This window comes from Cynocephalus volans, chromosome 12 (genome assembly GCF_027409185.1).
Source record: "Cynocephalus volans isolate mCynVol1 chromosome 12, mCynVol1.pri, whole genome shotgun sequence".
Taxonomy (NCBI): domain Eukaryota; kingdom Metazoa; phylum Chordata; class Mammalia; order Dermoptera; family Cynocephalidae; genus Cynocephalus; species Cynocephalus volans.
Genome location: NC_084471.1, coordinates 31,809,667 through 31,831,693, shown reverse-complemented (window position 1 = coordinate 31,831,693; position 22,027 = coordinate 31,809,667). Strand labels below are relative to the sequence as shown.

The 22,027-nt window shown below is 39.1% G+C and overlaps 2 protein-coding genes across 2 annotated transcripts in view; both read right to left on the bottom strand.

The window, feature by feature from the left end:
• Positions 1-984: 984 nt before the first annotated feature.
• On the bottom strand, positions 985-2,163 carry CCER1 (coiled-coil glutamate rich protein 1). The gene has a single exon (XM_063074611.1). It carries the CDS (start codon positions 2,161-2,163, stop codon positions 985-987), a length of 1,179 nt encoding a protein of 392 aa, XP_062930681.1.
• A 10,719-nt stretch (positions 2,164-12,882) lies between these two features.
• Positions 12,883-22,027, bottom strand: part of EPYC (epiphycan) — a 39,220-nt gene continuing 30,075 nt past the window's right edge. The window contains exon 6 of the mRNA XM_063076393.1: positions 12,883-13,053. Within this exon, the coding sequence (XP_062932463.1) occupies positions 12,883-13,053 (171 nt within the window). The remainder of the gene's footprint in view (positions 13,054-22,027) is intronic.

Genomic DNA, 22,027 nt, shown 5'->3' with positions numbered 1-22,027 from the left:
ATTGTTCAGACATCACCAGAAAGTAGTTCTCACGGTTTCACACTTACACGTCTTTGTTGTACTCTCCTTTATAAGGAAGATAATTTGGTAAATAAAATAAGATATTCCACACCCTCAAAAGGCCCATAAATTAAAAATAAAAAAAAAATCCATTCTGCAAAAATATTTTTATGGTTCCTCTGAACTTATGACAAAGAATATATCCAGGAACAAAGCTTCAAAACCTAAGCTCTGTTCCATTGTTTGCAGTTACCTTGGATTTTAACTAGATGTGCAAGTTGACTTCTGACCATGGTGAATCCTCTCCATGCATGAATTATGGATTGTCGAGGCCATGGCAGATAATCAGCTCCACAGAAGCAACTTCATGTTCTTCTGAGGAAGATCCATAGCACTGTATAGAACAAGGAGTATAAATGAGCAAAACCACAGAAGACTGCAAATGGGGTACCAAAATACAACCCTCAAAAATGAACTCTGCAGGTGAAAAATCTACGAGGAAAAATATTTTAGAAAAATAGAGTTTTAAGATGGCTTCAGTCATGTTAAGAGCACTGGGGGACATTCTATAGCCAAGGCATGTGGTTCTTAAGCATGCAACAGTCAAAATATACGTTGATTCCAAGCTCATTAAGTAGATAAGTTGTATAAATTTGTTACAAAAAGACACTCTTTCAGTTTTAAAAAATCCCAGTTGTCTAGAGAAAACACCAAATGGAAATATTCAAACTATCACCAAATATTTTTAGTGATAAAATATTTGGCCTTTAATCATTTCCAATGAAATTATAGTTGAAAGTTTCCCCGCCCCCACCTATAGTCATACACACACAGACGAACTTTTAAATATTTTATAGTGGCCAAAGAAGGGGTTTACATAGACACGTTTATGAATGGAACTCCCTTTTTAATTGGTTTTAATAAGCTGCTAAACCATTTCAGCTTCAAATGCTCCATCCCATTCCTCAGTCCCTTTCCTGATGTCTAACAGTTAATGTCCTGTACCATGAGCACAGCCTCCTGAGGCGCTTTGGGACTTTTCTGTTTGGGACTCAGATAGGTGCAGTTCATAAAATTCTCTGTGTCTTCTTCAGCTTCTACCAGGATTGATAAAGGCAATCCCAGGGGCAAGTGATTTTCTTCCTCTCTCTGCTCATCCTCCAGTTCCTCCTCTTCCTCTTCTAGCTCCTCCTCGCCCTGCTCTGCATAGTCAGCCTCTTCCATCTCGACCTGCCCCTCTTCCTCCTCCTCTTCCTCCTCCTCATCACACTCCTCCTCATCACACTCCTCCTTTCCATCACACTCCTCCTCATCATCTTTCTCCTCTTCCTGCTCCTTCAGCAGCTGTGGGGTGGGAGACTGGTTTTCCTCGTCTAGGGCAGAATTGAAGCCGAGAGAGGGATTCTGCACAAAGCTGAACAAAGTCTCCTGCAGCTCCGCGTCCTCCTCGCCGCCGCTGGGCGCCGCATCGTTTCCAGAGGAGCCGGCGGGGGAGACGGCGCCGCCCTCCTGGGCCTGCTGCGCCCGCAGCGCCTCCTGCTGGCGCTCCAGCTCCTCTTGCTGCCGCATGTCCTCGTACACTTGGTTCATGATGAACTGGGTGGTGTTACGCGGCGCGCGCATGCCGGGCGCCCGCCACTCGTACAGGCTGACCGGCCGCAGCAGCTTGCTCAGATCCACCGGCGGGCTCCTCCGGGAGGGGCGGCGAGGGTGGTGGCGCAGGCCGCGGTCCCTGCGGCCCCAGCCCTTCTTCCTGCAAGGGGGCCATGCCCAGCCGGGGTGCCAGGGCCCGCGCCAGCAGGAGCAGCAGCAAAGGCAGAGCGGGGGCAGGCCGTACACCTGGATCGCTTGCGCTGGGCCGGGGGGCTTCCAGAATCCCCCTGCAGGTGGGCACCAGGGCCCTCCCCAGGTCCCCCAGTTAGAGGACATGGCCCAATAGGGCCGTCGGGGTGGATGGAACCAAGGACCTGGGCCGTGCTGTTGCTTCGGCTGCTGCCTAGGGGGCTCATACTCGGCCTTGGGGCCACAGCGGTGCCGCCGCTTGTAAACGGGAGCGCCCTTGCGCCTACGGTGGTAGGATGACCAGGTACCTAACGGGGCCCAGGATGTGCAGCCGCCAACCAGGTTAAGAGGATCCTCCCTTTTGTTGAGGGTCTGGGTCATGGTTCAGGGAGCTCCGAGAAGTCTAAGCGGTAGCGTCAAGTGTGGCCAGATCGGGCGGTCTGAAGGGCCTCGTCGCCCTGTGTCTCTGTGCGCAGCGCCACGCGACTGCTGTTGGGATCACGGCTTCCTCTCCTGGAGGCCCTTCTCCTCTCCGCTTGCTCGCTCTTCCCCTGTAATCTCTTGTCCTTCGCACCCGGGTTGTCTCGCCCAGTGGGTTGAGTGGGGCTGGGGCTGGGTAAGGATGGTGGGGGAGGAAGGTGTTGGTGGCCGACGCGCAGTGAGACCCGCTCTCGGGTCCCACATACACCCGCCTCGGCAGAGGCGCGGGCTGGGGACGGGGAAGGCAGGGGTCGCGCGTCACCTTGTTGCTCCCTCTCAACCCAGGTGCTTCACCGTCGCCGTCCTGGCCGGACTGAGGTGGTGCGGGCAGCGGCAGCCTTTAAATACTGGCTGGGGCCCCGCGTGCCCACCGCGTCCTTGGTTGCCCAAGGCGACAGCCAATCAGAGTCGAGATCGTTCTCCCGGTTCGTGGGAGCTGGTTTCTGGCCAGAACAAGGTGCCCCGTGAGCATTCTCAGGGGCTTGTGACGCGGTATCTGAAGGGGACAGCGAGGGGCCAAGGATGGGTGTGTGCTGCCCGACTCAGGCGACGCTTGAGGCAATTTATTTGAACACTTTGTATCGCCTTGAGGCGGGGGGGTTTAGGAGATAGGCCTTCAGCTAAACCCGGGTTGGGGCGGGAGGACTTGTGTATTGAAAGACCTAGAGTCTACACCTTTGCAAGAAAATCTCCAAGAGTCAGAAAGTTGGGCCTCACTCCTGACGTTACGGCCGTGCCCAGTGTTCTTACCCCCGGAGTAGGGACTCATCACACATAACACAAGACCACAAACGTGTACTGTGTACGCTAACTGCGGGCGGGGTGTGAGGGCTCCTGCCAGGCACATAATCACATAATCGTCACATCTACCCCAGGGGTAGGTAGTGTCACCACGTTTCACAGATGAGGTTAGGGAACCAGGTGGTTAATTTGAATTTCACGGCTAATATTTGAGCCTAAACCTGTTTGACCCCAGAGAGAAATTCTTAATGACAATGTTATTCTACCAACCCACCTTAAATAGGACTCTTGTGGTAAGCAAATGAAATACACATGGAAAACACCTTGTGAATTATGATATACACATGTCCGTTGATCAAACTCACATTATTATTACCAGGATGAGTACCATGCGTTCTTGAGAATGGTCTGATTATGTCTTTCCTTTTGTATCTTCAATGACCATACAGCACATACATTGGGAACCTTTAAAGCATCGTGGTTAAGCATATAGGTTTTGATTTAAATAGATGTGCTTCAATTTCACCTCATCAATCATGAACCTCTGTAAGCCTCAAGTATCTTACCCGTAACTTGAGTATAGTTATAGTTCCTATTCCATAGGGTTGTGTTAAGTATTAAATAAAGTTCTTCACTAAAGCACTTAATGCAGGTACCCATAAGTACTCTAATAACTGTCGACTATTATCATCATATTGGAATATTTTAGGACTTTTAAAGGAGTCGGTGTCACAGATGTAAAGATACCTAACTCTGTGTCAGATGCAAAAATAGGCCTCCCCACCCTGTGTCCTTTTCTTGTCCTACTTTGTAGAAACATCAAGGAAGTGCCACCAGGCTTGATCCTAGATAAAACGTCCCAACGTATATCCCGTTATTACTTTCCTGTAGTAGTGGCATTTTGTGAAATGGAACACGGCCTGCTGGGATCCTCAGTCTTTACAAGTCTCCATTAAATGCCGAAGAAGTAAAATGTGCGAAAGCCCTGAAGCTTGCGAAGGCCATTTTTGCACTCCTGTCTGAAAATTGAGAACGGTATGGGAGTTCTTGGATTAGGACTCCAACGTTGCCTCGGGACATGTCGACTTCAGGGGCTTCCCTCAATTTCCTTTGCTTTGTGGTGTGCTGAAGACAGGCCCGCTGCCTTAAAGTGCAGAGTGCTGACACTTTTAGCCTCCAGTATCCTTACTAGATGCAGACTCACACCATCAGCAGTTACTCTAACCCTGATCTGCTTAAGTCAAAACGGAATGGTGACAGTTCAGATTTATTTTCCTAAGGGCATAAGTGTTATACAATATTGCGTTTCATTTGAGAGCTTTAGAAAATGACTATTTGGATGTATTGGAATTCCCATCGGTTTCTTTTTGTTTTAAAAAAAAGACGACTAATTCGTCTTACAGATAATTAAAGACATCATTTTTTGTTCAGTTCATGTGACCTTTATACTCATAATACTGGCTTTATACACTTTTTCCTTAGAGAAAATATTCGTCCTCCCTACTAAGAAAACAATGACTCAGTATTTTTTTGCCCCACTCTGCTTAAGACAAGCAGAAAATTATGATTTGTGATTTTGAGTTTTTCTATGATTGAAGATATAATAAAAATTTTTTATGTACTGGTAAATCATCCAAGAAAATTTACTACCAGAGCATGTTGAACACGACAGTTAGAATCCAATTAAGGAATTTTTAAAGACACCTTTCTAAAAATAGTTTCATTTTATTTTCAGTTGACAAATAATAATTGTATATATTTATGGGGTACACTGTGATGTTTTGATCCGTGTACACATTTGTGGAATGATCAAATCAGGCTAATTAGCATATCTATCACCTCAAATATATATTATCCTTTGTGGTGAGACCACACTTACAGTCCTTTCTTAGCTATTTTGAAATATACAATACATCATTATTTACTGTAGTCACCTTGCTACGCAAAAGAACATCAGAACTTTTTTCTCCTATAATTTTAACTTTTACTAACTAACTCTGTACCCATTGACCAATGTAAAAATATATATTTTAATTGATCCATATATTAGGGTTCTCCACAGAGACAGAACCAATAGGATATGTTATATATATGAGAGGAGATTTATTAGGGGATTTAGCTCCCAGGATTGTGAAGAAAAATCCCATGATAGGACATGTGCAAACTGGATGCCAGTAGCGTGGTTCAGTCCAAGCCCAAAGGCCTCAAAATCAGGGAAGCTGATAGTGTCCTTAGTATAAGTCCTGGAACCCAAAAGCTGAAGAGTCTTGAGCTCTGCTGTCCACAGACAGGAGAGAAGAGTGTATTCCAGCTCCAGTGGACAGAGAGAGAAATTCACCTTTTTTCTCGGCTTTTTGTTCTCTCTGGGACCCCAGCAGATTGGATGGCTCCTGCCCACACTGAGGGTGGGCCTTTCACACCCAGTCCACTCAGGCTGTCATACTAATCTCTGCTGGAAACACCCTCATGGACATACCTAAAAAGATAGCCTTACCAGGTTTCTCGGCATTCTTTAATATAATCAAGTTGATACCTAGAATTAATCTTCACAATCCATATTCTTCAAATACTACAAAATGAAATATTCTGACTCAATATTAAAATACAATATGTTTACCACATTGTTATATATTGTGCTAGTGTTCTGTTGCTGCATAACAAATTACCATACACTTGCTACTTAAGACAACATACGGTAACAAAGCTGAAAAATTCCCACCATCTAAGGGATGTTATAGCCATCGTAATCACATAGTGCAATGCATTATTCACGTGTTTGTAGTGATGCTGGTGTAAACTAATCCATCGCAAAATATGTCGAGGAGGAGTACCCAGCTTACCCACGGGGTGACCCTTCCAAAGGTAGCTCAGACCTTTAAGATAGAAAGTCAAGCATTTGATACATTAGGGCTGACCCCAAATGAAAAGGTTGTTGTCTGTTTTAGATTCTTGCATTTTAAATGATTCCCACCCCTCCTTACAGCAATGTAATAGGTAATAACAGGTAAAAAATCACTGAGCGCTTGCTGAGTGCAGGCACAATCCCTACCTGCAATTTAATTTCCTTGACTTGTGTGGATGGTTTTATTCTAATCTTCACTTAACGGCTGAGGAAAGTGATACACAGAGAGACTTAGTAACATAATTAGAATGCCCATGCTCATGCAACCAGTGGCCAATGTAGATAAGAGGGAAATTCATTATTGTTCCCTTTTGTAATACACTTGAGAACAATGACAAAATTGTCTAATGATGCATTTCTCAGAATGTATCCTTGTAATTAAGCAACACATAACTGTACATTTATTATCTCAAAGCCAGGTGCTGAGTTTAGAAACAGTTTTTGGGTCTTCTGCTCAGGATCTCAACAAGATGTAATCAAGATGTTGACTGGTTTGGGCTCACATTTGGAGACTCAATTCAGAGAAATCTTTCAAGATCATTCATGTTCTTGGCAGAGTTCATTTACTTGTGACTCTGTGACTGAGGCTCTGCCTTTTTGCTGTCTGTTGGCTGGAGGCTACCTTCAGGACTTGAGAGGGCACCCACACATCCCAGGGGCCCAAAGCGGTTCCTAGACACTGTCCACAGTTCCTTACTATGGGCCTCCTCTACATGGCTGCTCATTTCAAGCCAGCTAAGAGAATCTCCCTAGTTCTTCCTAGCAAAATGGATATAGAGATACAGATAAAGATACAGATGCAGATATATACACACACGAGTGTGTCTGTGTCTGTGTATCATAATCTTGGGCTAGACATTTGTCCCATTCATCACTTTTGCCATATTCTGTTGGTTAGAAGCAAAGACCAGGTTCCACCTTTACATGAGGGTGGCGGGGGGTGGGGAGGGGGGAGCGGTGGGGTTTGATAACACAAAGGAACAAAGAAATAAACACTAGGAGGTAGGAAATCATTAGGGGTTCATTCACTACATAGATGAAGCAAATTCAGTAGACTATGTCCTTCATATTTACTAGTTATAACTTTATTTGGAAGATTTTAATCACATTGTTCTCATTTTGAAATTCCAGTCAGTGCCTTATCAGGGCATAGATTATGCTATGCTTTATGTTGATTAGAGTGTTATGATGTTAATTGGAAAACACATTCAAATCTTGGTGCTAGGATTTGTGCATTTGTGTGGCTTAAAAAGAGTGAATTCTAACACTTGATGGCAGTAGTAGCTCATTCAAAATTTAATCAGCAAGCGTCCCTATATCAAACAAACTGTGAAAAGGAAACACTTTATTTTTGTATTTTATTATGAATTCCATTTTTAAACTATTCCAGGTTGCCAATATTAATTACCCTTTATTCTGATGCAGTGGAACTGGGTACATTTGTTAGATGTTAGCATTTTTAAATTGGTATTTGAAAATAAACTTCAGCTAATTAAACTTGCAAATAAAATTCTTCAGAAAGAAGTTGGATAAGGCTGATCTATTTGGTCAGATAAATGAAATTCAACAAATATTTTTTAGATCTATCTATACAACTAATGCAGTGCTATGAGATGCAAAACTAAGTAAATAAATAGAACACATTTTAATCAGACACCTTCTTCCACCACAAAGACATCCACACACAGGGATTTAAAACCAAAGGCCAGCTCTTCCTCATGGTGACAGAGGCTAAGTATAAGGTAGCAAGCCTTTCTAGCTTTTCAAAGGTGAGACAAAGAGATTCAATAGAAAAAAACGGCTATGGTTACTAGAGGCAGGAAAGGGGAAGGGGACAGGGAGGATATTGAGAGATTGTTTAATGGACACAAAATTACAGCTAGATAAGAAAAGTAAGTTCTATTGGTATACAGTAATGCTATGCATCTTTACTTAAGAATAATTTATTGTATGTTGTCAAATGGCTAAAAGAGAGGAGTTTAAATGTTTTCATCACAATGAAATGACACATTTTTGCTGTGATGAATTTGCTAACTACCCTTATTTGCTCTTCACACATGGTATATGTGTATTGAAATATAACTCTGTACCCCATAAGTATGTACAATCAGTATGTTTCAATTAAATTTTTAAAAATTATTCATTGCTTTCTCTCAATAATTTGGGAAGTTGTGGGATTAATTTGAAAATTTGTGAGATGTGTTGTGCATCAGGGAACACCCTTGTGGTATTTGTCCATTTATGAATCCTCAAATCATTTTAAGCAAATTATGAAGAGGAATTTAACTTCGTGATAACTACGAAGACAATGATTCTAGATCTAGAGAAAAGCAAGGATGTCAGTTTTAAATCCATAATAGTCCTATGTGTAGGTATTTGCTATCACCTTTTGGAAATATTATTAATTAATTCTATAGCAACTCAAGATTTTCAGAGGATTAACACAACATATTATAGTTATGACATCTGTGAAACGTATATACTCAGTAATGATTAAGTAGAAATTGTTAGCCTGGAAATGTTTGCTTATAGTTATAAAGTACAATATATTATGGGGCAATAGATTTCAGTGTTTTTTCCCCCCTCTTGGAAAATGCTTGTAATATTTAGATAAAAATAAAAATGTATATCAATTAAATGGGGAAAAAAGTTGGATTATTAAAAGATATATATTGTGTATAATCAGGGGTCAGTTTTAAAATTAGAGCTGTCAATTAAGATTGTGAGCAGTTTAAAATGGTCAGTTAAATATTACACTGTTAGACATATTGCTAAAATGTTATCATCACATTTTTGTGGTTATCGTAAGCACTTTATCCTTCTAGAGTTCATGGGGACATATGCAGAGTAGCCTTGAGAGTAGCCAGTCATAATGCCTGTGAGACTGTCAGTTAGCACCATAACATATACATGATGATGCTCTTTCCATTACAGCATTTTATTTTATTTTGCTTTATTTTATTTTTATTTTATGCTACAAAGTCCCCTGACTTTGTATTAATGGTGTGCTGAGAAGGCAATGAGGACAGAAGTATTCCATAGCATTTGTGGGGCAATTTGATATCATCAGTAATGTTCATACAGGCAAGGCCTCATTCTGACTTTCATGGGCCCCTTCCTTTGTAAAAAAAAAATTAAATAAAAATTATATTTTATGGCTTTCTGCTATAAAGAGTATAATCCAGGTTAGATGGATTACTGCATATTTATTATTGTTATTACCATGTTCTCTCTTTATATTAAAATAAATAAAATTAAACATTTTCGTAGGTTCCTAATACTATTGTGAGCTCTAGGCACCAAACCTATTGTCCCTATTGAATAAGTCATCCCTGCCTGCTAGGAACTCATGGCCCTAGGGATCACAATCCATCTTTCTGTTGATTTTCCAGAGGACAGGTATCTGGAGGACTACTCTGATCCCAAGAAGTGGTTACTCTACTGTGACTTGAAAGAAGGCCATTGGTCATTTGTAAGTCACCATAGCATTAAAAAAAGATTATGCTGATTTCTGCATCTTTGTCCAATCTGTACACCATTTTCTCGTATCACAAAATAGGAGAAAGGCCATGTCTGTGGTATTTGAGGCACAATGTGGTGGAATAGGACAGGATTTGGGAGTCTTCCCTTGACCTAGGGCAGGTTATTTAATCTCTCTCCTCTGGTCTATTACTTGGAATAGTTATTATGCCCAGCTCCTAGGATGTTGTGAGTTAATACAGGCTGAACATCTCAGTAGAGTACTGGTACATATTTTGTATCCAATGATTGATTGTTATACAATGATGTGTGTATATATGGACTAACTTTAAAGCAACATTTAATATGCTTTAAAGTTAAATTCTAGGCCGAAAAATAATTTTCTGACACTATCCACTCTTACAGTCTCTTGTATTTTACCATCTTCTTTTTTATAGGAATGATGTGCTGTAGCTCTTAATATTTTAAATACTTTAACATTGTTTAAATTTTTCATAATAGCTCAATGGATATTCCAAGAGCTAACAATTTGTCTACTGGTAGTGTTAATCATTTAACCTCATTAAAACGCATACACAATAAGATTTAGTAGGTGATTTTTTTCTTTCCTCCATATTACTTTACTACATATCTTCCACAAATGAAACAAAAGTAACCCTCAAAGATAGTTAGGACTAAAGTTATGTCCATATGTTAAAAATAATTGAATTTTGTTAAGGATCATAGCAATTCTTTTTCTTAAACTATAAAATGAATGAAAACCAAATCATTTGTCTGCCTCATTGGCCAAACAGAACTGGAAATGTCAGCGACACTGTTTGTCTGTTTCTTCAAGCATATTGCATTTCAGAGGCATAATAGTAAAATGATTCCATTTACTGTTTCCTTATTCTTACCACTGCCAATATTTTCTATGTGTTTCTAGGAATATTTAAGGCTAGAGAAAGGAGGTCATTATCTGCGGTGAGTCACCATTTGCTTAATACTCCTGGGATTTGGAGATTGTAATAGGTAGAATTTTAAAGATGGCTCTCTAAGATTCCTGCCTGCTAGTTATTCAGACATTCATCTAAGTACCCTCGTTAAAACATTTTGCAGATGTAATTAAAGTCTCATATCAGTTGACCTTAAAGTATGAAGGTTTTCCAGGTGGGCCTGACCCTATCAAGTGAGCACTTTGAATACAGAGAAATTTATCTGTACAGAGCAGAAGAGGAAATCAGAGTGATCAGAATGACAGGTAGGATTTGACATACCATCACTGGCTTTGAAAAAGGAAGGGATCATATAATGGGGAATGTAGGAATCCTCTAGAAGATGAGCAGGCCCCTGGCTGACAGCCAGGAATTGGGGACCTAAATCCTACAACTACAAGGAACAAATTCTTCCAACAAACTAAATGAGTTTGGAAGTGGATTATTCTCTATATCTCCAGGTAAGAGCCTAGCCAGCAACACCTGGATTTCAGTCTTGTGAAATCCCAAGTACAGAACCCACGTGAGTCTTGTGGAATTTCTGACTTAGAGAAACTGAGAAATACTACATGGGTATCGTTTAAGCTGCTAATTTTCTGGCAAATTTTGTTAGGCAATAAGAGAAAGCTAATATAGATACACAACATTAGAATAAAATTATTTTAGTCTGGTTCACAGTAATGTAGTTATGAGAGTGTATCAAAATGGTCAGAACAAAAACTCAATTTTTAAATGTCACTGGTTTGTGAAACTTGATGGTTGGATGGTTATTCTATTTTAAGCTTTTCAGCTGTTGGAGTTTACAAACTTTGATTAAATGCATAATTAGTCTTCTTCCATAGGTCTCAAGCAAATTAATATATACTTTTTTGTTATTAAAGACTTATTGGGGTTTCTACTCAATTAAAATGTCAAAATCTTTATGCTTCTAAAGTGGGAACACATTACAGCAATGCTCTTTGTTCCATTGTAGAAATTATGGATTTAGCTAGTGTCCACAAAAAATGGCATATAACAAATGATGTGGACTAATGAGAAAAAATTCAGATCATTTAGACATAGAAATATATTTGCCTGAAATATATAGTTAGAAATGTATAGATATTGTAATTAACTGTCTCTTTTTTTACTTTAATATATTAACACAGGAATAGTTTATGCAATGATAAAAAAGTTTGATATTAAACCATCTCAGTGAGATTGTAGAGAGTCAGGCACTCTGTTGGTCAAAGCATAAGTGGGTATAACATTTTTGAAAAGCAATTTAGTAACATTTATCAAAATTTGAAATAACATTTGGCCCAGAATTCTACTTCTATAAATTTATCCACAGATGTACTGACAAGTACACAAAGTTATGTTCAAGCAACAATATTCTTTGCAGTTTTGATATAAATACAAAAAAGTGTTCATCCATGTAATGGACTGATATCTGGTTTTCAGAATCCATAGAGCTGTATGTGCTGATATGGAAATATCACCAAAAAATATTTTTGAGTAAAAAAAGCAAGGTTCAGAATAGTGATTATCTTTTGTACTTAAAAATTCATGTTTACATGTATAGATACAGCATAATGGTGATATTTATACACATGTGGCACATGCACATATATATTTGTGTAAAAAAAGAGAAATTACTTATGTTCAAGTTCTTGTTTCTCATGGAAAACTTCATAAAGCTTTGCAAAAAATTAATATTTCTAGGGGGTGGATCTTGTCTTGACCCTGGAAGAGAATTCGTTTTTTGTTGTCTCTCAGTTTATAACCATGTGCCTGTATTGTGATTATACGTTTTAGAAAGATCTACTCTTCTTAGAAGGTATTCCTTAACTTCCCAAAAGGTAATCATATATTTTCCATTTTCTGGGGTTTTTTTTTTTTTTTCCCACAAGCACAGAAATACACCAAGTGACTAGTCAGTTTAGCGAAGGTCTAAAATAAGTTGACATATCTTTAAGATGATAAAATATTATCATTCAAAAACTGAAGGATAAGTGTATTATTACTGGATATGGTTATTTGCATATTGTGATTATAAGAATATTTCCACATAGGCCATTTTAATTTTTAAATATGTTTATTCTGCTCTTCATGCTCATTAATGAATTAGGAAGAAATATGCTTTAGAAAAAAAAAAGATAGAAAAGTTTGATTAAACACATCTAAATCTTGGCAAAATACCTAAAGTGTTAACTTTATTTTTATTTATTATATACTTAATTTGAAATTATGTAGGATATGAACCCCTAAAACTTGCAAGTGATTTATAAGAATATCTGTAAAATGTTATCCATCACTTAGTTTTGCTCTTACTTTACATCTCGTAGATTTATGCCTAACTCATCTGGTGTTTTCTTAAATTACTACATTTCATTGTATTTTAACACTTTTAGTTGTATTTTATGCAATTATATCATCTTTCACAACACAGCGTGCAAGTATCATGCTGAGTTTTGTTTTTGAAGACAGCAGTAAGAGTTGTTTTGTTGTAGTAGGCATCACAATGCTAATCATTATCTGAAATTAGACAAGACTCCCAATAGGCAAACGAGGTAGACACATGTATGCTTGAGGAGTTTTGCTGAGATTGATAGGGTTTCCATCCAATCGAATATCTTCCAGTGCCTTACGAATATAAGTCAAATTTTTAACATTGCAGAAGGTGTCTTCATGCATCTCCAGAATGTTGTTATTCTAAAAAAGATAAAAATAAATTATAGGACAAGATAACAACACGTCCTTAGTATCGATTGATATTATAATCCATTTTACTTCAACCCCATTTTTATTCTTTTGTTCCTTCCCTCAATCAAAATTACATATTATGCGATTATTATATGCCAAGCAGTTTCTAATCAATGGGAATAAGTCAATTAACAAAATAAGAAGCGTTTATTTTAGTAAGGGATAAAAAGATAAAGAAATGAGAAAACAAATTTAGAGAAAAAAAGTTATTTTGAAAAACGATGAATACTATGAAGAAAGGATGGTGACTCTGAAAAGTTATTTTAAGAGGTAGCAGTTGAGCTGAGAATGGACTGACCAGAAGACATAGGCATGAAAAGAACCAAGGGAAGGACATCCTAGCAGAGAGAACATCAAGTTCAAAGCCCTGAGGAATTAGCATGGAATGTTTCTCCCCGCACATTCAACAATCACATCAACTTGGCTGAACTGAAGTGGAGGAGGGAGGAAGCAAATATCAGGAAGATAAGCAGGTCCCAGGACTGAAATTTTAAAAACAGTTTTATTGAATATATTTCACATGCCATAAAATCCACTCACTTAAATTGTACATTTCAGTGATCTTTAGCATATTCACAGAATTGTGTAACTATCACCACAATCTAATTTTAGAACATTTTCAACACCCCCAAAAGAAACCCCTTGCACATTAGCAGTAACCCTCATTCCTGCCCTACCACTCCCATCCCTGCCTGCCAGCCCCTGTCAAGTGATAATCTACTTTCTTGTTCCAAGTATTCTACATAAATGTAGTCATACAGTGCAACTCTTTGTGACTGGGTTCTTCAACTTTGCGTCATGTTTTTAAAGTTCATAAATGTGGTAGCATGTATCAGTACTTCATTCTTTTTATTGCCCAGTAAGTAGTATTTCATTGTATAGATACACCACATTTGTGCTTATCTGTTCATCAGTTAATGGGGAACCAGGGCACCACGAGCAATTTCTATACATAGGTACCTGGTTGACTATAGCTATGACTCTGCCATCCTGGGTCCAGTTCTGTGTTTATAAGGGAAAAAGTAAGGTCCTTGCTGTAAAAACAGTGCAGAAGTCAAAGCACAATCAAAGAGAAATAAAAAGGCCCATATATCAAGGAGACCCAGATGAAGAACTTTTGCCTCCACTATATCTCATCCCTTCAGGGATGCCTGGCCCCAGACAGCCTCCCAGCTTTAGTCCCTTCATCCCCATCAGCATTGCCAGCAGAGAGTCCCGAGAGTCTTGAACTGGTCGGGAGGTGACTCCACTGTGCCCAAAAGGTATCAGCCCTTCAGATGCCCCTGTGGGAGACCTGAGGTGTGTAGCAAGGCAACCCAGATATCAATGTGCAGCCAGGGCATCACCTCTTCTACTACCAACCCTTCACAACCACAGACCTTTTGAATTGGAAAAACCATACTCTGTCATATTTGGAGAAACCTCAGGCAGTCATTGATCTCTTGGAGTTGATTTTCCTCACCCATCAGCCCACCTGGGAAGACTGTCATCAGTTACTTCTCATTCTCTTCAATACTGAGGAATGGTGACACATCCTGACTGTAGCTAGGCAGTGGTTGCAACAGCAGGCACCCACAGCCACAATGGATCCCAAGGCCTGGGCAAGAGATGCTGCTCCAGATGCACCAAGCTGGGACTTCAATGAAGAAGAAGGAAGAAATCAACTCCGTCAATATAGAGAAGCCCTCCTCCAAGGGCTGAGAGCAGGGGCCAGGAAGCCCACCAATATGCCCAAAACAACGATTGTAACCCAGAACCTCAACTAACCACCTGCAGAATTCTATGACAGGTTAAGTGAGGCCTTCTGAATCTACACACCATTTGACACCAAAACAGCCGAAAATCAATGGATGGTCAACACAGCCTTTGTGGCCCAGTCCTGTGTTGACATTCATTGCAAGCTTCAAAAGTTGGAAGGTTTTGCTGTGATGAATGCCATGCAGCTCCTAGAGGTGGCCTACAAGGTATTCGTCAGTTGAGACTGGGAATCCCAGAAGGAAGTGGATAAACACCTGAGACAGAAGGCAGCACTCCCGGCAGCAGCACTCAATCCAGACTGGAACTCTGCACCAAAGAAGATGAAGAACCACCGCCAAGAAGGATGGGCACCCCTACAGCCCAACCAGCATGCTTTCTGTAGGGAGTCTGGCCACTGGAAAATTGAGTGCCCAAAATGGGGGGAGAAACCCCAGCCAATGTCCCAAGACAAGGCATACTCTGGAAAGAAAAAAATATGAGCCTGAACCACCGAGCCAGGAGTTCCAGAACCTCATTGGCCTTGTGGGGATAGACTCAGATTAGGAGAGACTGGGCTCCCTGTTCCTGGGCCCCCAGGAGCCCACGGTCAAAATGGTGGCAGGGGGCCAACCTATGACTTTCATGGTGGACACTGGGGCAGAACATTCTGTAATCACCCATCTAGTGGCTCCATTCTCAGGTCAAAAGGCTACCATTGTTTGTACTACAGGGACACAAGAAGACCAGCCATTCTGCAGGGCCTGAATTGGCCACCTTGGAGGTTACAGGGTGACTCATGAATTCCTGTATTTGCCCAGCTTTCCAGTACCCCTCATAGAAAGAGATTTTCTGAGAAAACTAGGGGACTGTTGATGGCAGGAGGAAAGACAATCAAAAATAAGGAGAAAATTCTCCAGCTCCTTGAAGCAGTATGGGAGCCCACCCAAGTGGCTATTCCCCAGATGGATGGTGGGAGCTCCCAGACCACAGACTGATGGTTCCTCAATGGATAGCCCACTGACTAGTCCTGGAATATCATGAACTGACACATTGGGGAAAAAATGGCTCTAGAAACCATGCTGAGTCACTATTTCTTCATCCCAAAACTGGCCTCTTTTTGTGCCCATGTCAGCTCATGATGCCTGACCTGCATCCAAAACAGTGCCAAGCAAGGACCCCAGCTGATCCCCAGAGTCCAGCCAGTCAGGACATCGCCTTTCAAGGACCTTACTAAAGTCCTGCAGAGGCTATAAGTACTTGCTGGTGATGATATGTACCTACACTGGATGGACTGAGGCATTACCCACATGGTCTGAACAAACCCAAGAGGTCACAAAGGCTCTTTTAAGGGAAGTGGTCCCAAGATGCAGGCTCCCTCTGACTATAGAGTCAGACAATGGGCCAGCATTTGTTGCAGAGGTCATTCAAGGATGGGCCAAAATGCTGGGGATAAGATAAAAGCTCCATACCGCATATAGGCCACAGAGTTCAGGGAAAGCAGAGCACATGAACCAGACCCTAAAGACCACATTAGCCAAGCTCTGCCAGGAGACAGTGCTACCCTGGATAGATATGCTTTCCTCTGCTTTGCTACAGGTCCAGTGTGTGATGGCACCATGAGGATATTCCCTTTTTGAGATTATGGATGGAAGACCACCCCCACTTATAGTTAGACTGCAGGGGGACCCTCACCAGCTGGGGGAGGTAGAGATGTCACAGTACTTGCAGTCACTAACCAGGACCTTCAAGCAAATAGCTAAGACAATTTTGTAATGAGCTCCTGTTCCTTTAGGAAGTTGGGCACATCAGTTCCAACCTGGTGACACAGTATGGGTAAAAAACTGTAAAAAGGTTCCTTTAAAGCCAACCTGGATGGGGCTGCACGTAATTGTACTAACCACCCCTACTGCTGTTAAGGTTGCAGGCCTGACTCCCTGGACCCACCATATGCAGGTGACACAGGCAGCCTCCCTAGATGATGCCACCTCATGGTCTGTGAAGGCTGATCCCTCTGACCCACTCATGGACTGGCTCCAGAGGCATTCTGCAAACCATCATTGTCCTGCTTTGGTGACGCCAGAAGCTAACCAATACATGCACAGCTGAAGCCTGAGGATTCTGCCACCATGGGACTAGCAAGTACACTGATAAACTTTTATGAAATGATAAGCATATGTCATCCCTTGCCGTTAGTTTTTGTTATATTGCTTGCCTTGCTATTTGCCATAGGACTGACAGCAGTTGCCCCAAAAGGTTTGAATAGAATAGAAAAGCTATTAGTAGCATTCCTTTATCTCTGGTCAACAGGGTGTTTCATGGTGGCAATGTGCCTTTTAAATTAACCCTTTCTTTGCTCCATCTACCTGTCGAAACTGTTAAATTTTATTCTGGGATTAATGAAATTAGCTCACCTTCCCATACAAAAATGGTTGGGAATAAATTTCAAGGGAATTTTTGGTAACTGGTTTGATATGTTTGGAGGGTACTAACATCAATAGGAGCAGTCCTATTCATTTTAGGTATCTGCCTGATCTTACCCTGCCTACTCCCTTTGTTGATGCATAGCATTCATGCCACCATAGAAACTGTGGTTGAGAGAAAAACTGCAAGTAGCCTGCTAGCCTTAACAGACTACGCCCCCTTCAAGCCTCTCTTAGACCCCAAAAGCGATGTTGAATAAGGTGATGCCCCCTCAAATGTTTAGAGAGAGCATCTAAGGGGGGAAATGTTGGGAAAATGCCAAAATAATTTTCTCATAAGCCTGTTTTGTCCTTGAAGTAATATTTTGTCTTGAAACAATATTTGCTTGTTACACTAGTCTGGACTCTAATCACTACTTGTATTTTGGCTTCTGTAACTGAGCTTGCTTATCTGCGTAGATCACATGAATTCTGAGAAATGAAACTTACTGCTGTGCTAGCCTCATAAATGTGCCTATAAATGCTTTGTAAGACCTGACCTCAGGGTCCAGATTTCCAAGCATTAGCTTGTCTGGGCCCACCGGCATAATAAACTACCTGACTCTCCAACCCTCTGAGTGATGACTGCTTCTTTGTTCAGTCTGTTTCCATAGCAGCTGCACCATTTTACACTCCCACCAACAATGTATGAGGATTGCAATTTTCTCTGTATCAACCAATACCTGTACTTGTCAGTTTTTTTTGTTTTTTTTTTTATCCAACCAAGTAGGTTTGAAGTTTTACCATTGTGGTTTTGTTCACTGCTATAGTATTGAAATACAATTGATATTTTATATTGATTTTATAACCTGTCACACTGCTGAATGCATTTATCATTTCAAATAGTTTAGTGGATTCCTTAGGATTTTCTATGTACAAGATCTGTAGATTAATTAGGGAAGAATTTCCATCTTAATAATATTAAGTCTTCTGACTCATGAATATGGGGGTATGTTTCCTTTCTTTGGACCTTCTTAATGCCTTTCAACAATTTTTTGTAGCTTTAAGTGTGCAGGCTTGTACATCTTTTGTTAAATTTATTTTTAGGTAATTTTAACTGTGTACCTATTATAAGATTATCTTAATTTCATTTTCAGATTGTTCATTGCTAATGTATATGTATACAATTGATATTTATATATTGATCTTGTAACCTGCCCCAATGCTGAACTCATTAGTTCAAATTGTTTTATAGTGGATTCCTTAGGATTTTCCGCATATAAGATTATGTCATATGAAAATAGCAAACACTACTTCATTTCCAATTTGGATACCCTTTAATTATATATTATATTTTACTCATTTAATTTTGCATAATTGTCCTGGCTAGAACTGCCAGGTGCAAGATAAAATAGATGTGGTGAGACCAACAATCCTGGTCTTGTTTCTAATTTTAGGAAGAAAGTATTCAGTCTTTCCCCACTAAACGTGATGTTAGTTATGGGATTTTTGTAAATGCTATTTCCCAAATTGAGGAAGTTCTCTTCTATTCCTAATTTTTTGGTGATTTTAAGATAAAAGGATGTTGACTTTTGTCAAATACTTTTTATGCATCTATTGAAATAATCACTTGCCTTTTATTCTTTATTCTATTAACATGTTATATTATATTGGTTGATTTTTGGATATTAAACTATTCTTGATTCCTGCAACAAATTCCACTTGTTCATGGTGTGTAATCATTTCTATATACTGATGGATTAATTTGACATGTTTTATGGAGGATGTTTGAGTTGATATTCATTAGGTACATTGGTCTATAGTTTTCTGGTAATATCTTTGACTAGTTTTGTTACTGAGATAATATTGGCCTCATTGAATGGGTTAAGAAATGTTACTTCCTTTTTAAAATTATTTGGAATAGTTTTTAGAGGATTTGTATTAATTCTTCCTTAAATGTTTGTTCTGGGTTTTCCTTTGTTGGATGATTTTAAACTGCTAAGTCCATATCCTTGCTAGTTATAGGTTTACTCAGATTACTTATTCTTCAGGCAATTTCAGTAATTTGTGTCATTCTAGGTATTTTTTCACTCCATCTACATAATTTGTTGGCACACAATTGCTCATGTGATTCTCTTATTATCTTTCCTATTTTTGTAAGGTTGGAAGCAATGTCTTCTCTCTCATTCCTAATTTTAGTAATTTGAGATTTTTCTTTTTTCTTAGTCATTCTAGCTCAAAGTGTGTCAACCTACTGCTCTTCCAAGAATCAACTTTTAGTTTTGTTTACTTTCTCTTATTTTTCTATTCTATATATCATTTATTTCTGCTCTAATCTTTTTCTTTTTCTTTGTTTTTAGTTAAAAGAGAACAATTATTTTCTTTTTCTTTTTATTGAAATGATGGTACATATCTATGGGGTACATAGTTGAATATCATACCTGTGTGCAATATATAATGCTCAAATCAGGATAATTAGTATATTCAATATTCTGCTCTCCCTTCTGCTTTCTTTGAGTTAGTGAGTCAGTCTCCTCTACTTTTTGTAGTGTCTTAAGGTGAAAGGCCAGGTTATAGATTTAAGATATTCTTTTTTTAGTATAGGCACTTACAGCCAAAAAGTTCCCTATAAGCACTGCTTTAGCTCTGTATATATGTATGTTTTGTTTTTGTTTCTATGTTTTGTTTTTGTTTGTATTTGTCTCAGAATATTTTCTAACTTCCTTGAGATTTCTATTTTGTCCCTTTGGTTATTAAGGAAAATGTTGTTTAATATCCACATATTGGTGAATTCTCAAATTTTCCTTTTTGTTGATTAACAATGTAATTCCACTGGAATCAGACAACAAACATTGTATGTTTTTAATTCATTTCAATTTGCTAAGGCTTGTTTTGTAGCCTATTATATGATCTGTCCTGGGAAATGTTACTTGTGCACTTGAGAAGAATCTGTATTCTACTATTGTTGGGTAGAATATTCAGTAGATGACTAATAGGTTTAGTTGGTTTTCAGTGTTAACACTTCTGTTTATTAGTTAATACTATAGCTACTTGTTCTATTCATTATTTATAGTGGATTGAATTATGTCCCCCCAAAACTCATTGAAGCTTGAGTTGTGTCCCCCAAAGTTTATGTATTAGAAGCTTAGCGCTCACTGTGACTGTTAAGAGGGTGGAAAATCTTATTATGGTAATTGAAAGGTGGAGCCTTGAAGAGGTGATTGGATTAACCATGCTGTAGTTAATGGATTAAAAATGGTGGTCAGGGGTGTGGTTCTGGGGGCTTTAAAAGAAGAGGAGAGACTGTCTCCCTCTCTCTCTTGCTCTGCTCTACTCTCTCTGCTTCCACCATCTTGCAATGTGAGACCCCTAGGTCACTGTTGCCACCACCAGATGGAATTTGGACTTCCCAGCCTCAGAAATTGTAAGCAATAAATTTTGTTTTTCTTTATATATCACCCAGTTCAGCATACCTTGTTATAAGCAACAAAAACGGACTAATACATTATTGAAAGTGAAATATTAAAGTATCTAACTATTATTATTATCTATTTCTCCCATGATGTTTCACAGTTTTTGCTTCATGCATCTTGGGGTGCTGTTGTTAGATGAATATATATTTGCATTCATTATATCTTCCTTATGAATTGACTCTTTTATCATTACAAAATGTCCATGAGGAATACTATAGATTTAGTGCTTATTGACTCCAATATTTGCTTTGATAGGTGATAGATTTATGTTGTTAATAATAACTGTGCCTCACATTTAAGCACTTATCATGTAGCAGTAAATGTATTGTCCACTTTATAAACTTTATCTCGTAATCCTTCCAACCATCCTATGCAGTAGATTATCACTTTATTAACATGAGAAAACTGAGATTCAGGGAGGTTCACTTGTTAGATAGTATTGGTATTGGGAATGGAATTTCAGGCCAGGGAATATGCTTTCTCCAGAGCCTTCATCTTTAATTAATGTACTATATGCTGGCAAATATTTATCAAATGAATCAAAAAAGGATATTTTATATGGTTATTAAATATACATATAAATTGATGCGATGTAAATAAAAAAACAACTATATACTATGTGTTGGTGAAGTGGTTTTGAGAGAGAAATATTTTAAAAGGTGCATTTAATGCTTTTTAAAACTTAGAATGGGAATGTAAAATTAATTACTTTAAAAAATCACCTCAAATTGTATATACAAGCACATCATGTTTAAATATAACATCAGAGACCTGGTCACTTTGTAGAGTCAATACCATCCTAGACAATAGTAATAAAATGTAATTCATAATTGGAAAACACATTCCAGTATGCCTTTGAGGATTCCCTTTAAAATCCTCCTTCCAGTCATAAACAAGGCAAGAAATCTTTATATGCATAAAAATTTACCCCTAAAAAAGGAGAGAGAGAGAAAAAAAAAAAAACATCCAGAAACAGAATGAGGGCTAGAAGGGACACGTACATTAAGGAAGTAAGTAGAGTCAGAAAAACCCAGAAAAGAGACAGGAATCTAAGACTCAGAGAGATATACATGAAAAGATACCCAAAAATATGGAAAGATATATATTAATAGGAATGGTGAAAAAGGAATAGAAATAAATATTGACAGAATTCACCGAGAAAAACACAAGAATCAGAGACCTGCTGTTACATAGCACAATCACTTTTTATGTTGGTTGGTACTACTTCTGCTAAAAAATTATAATATTGGGCCATTATGTTGTTTCTTTGAGCATTCAATGGATGTCTTCTGTACATATTTATTACATAGAACA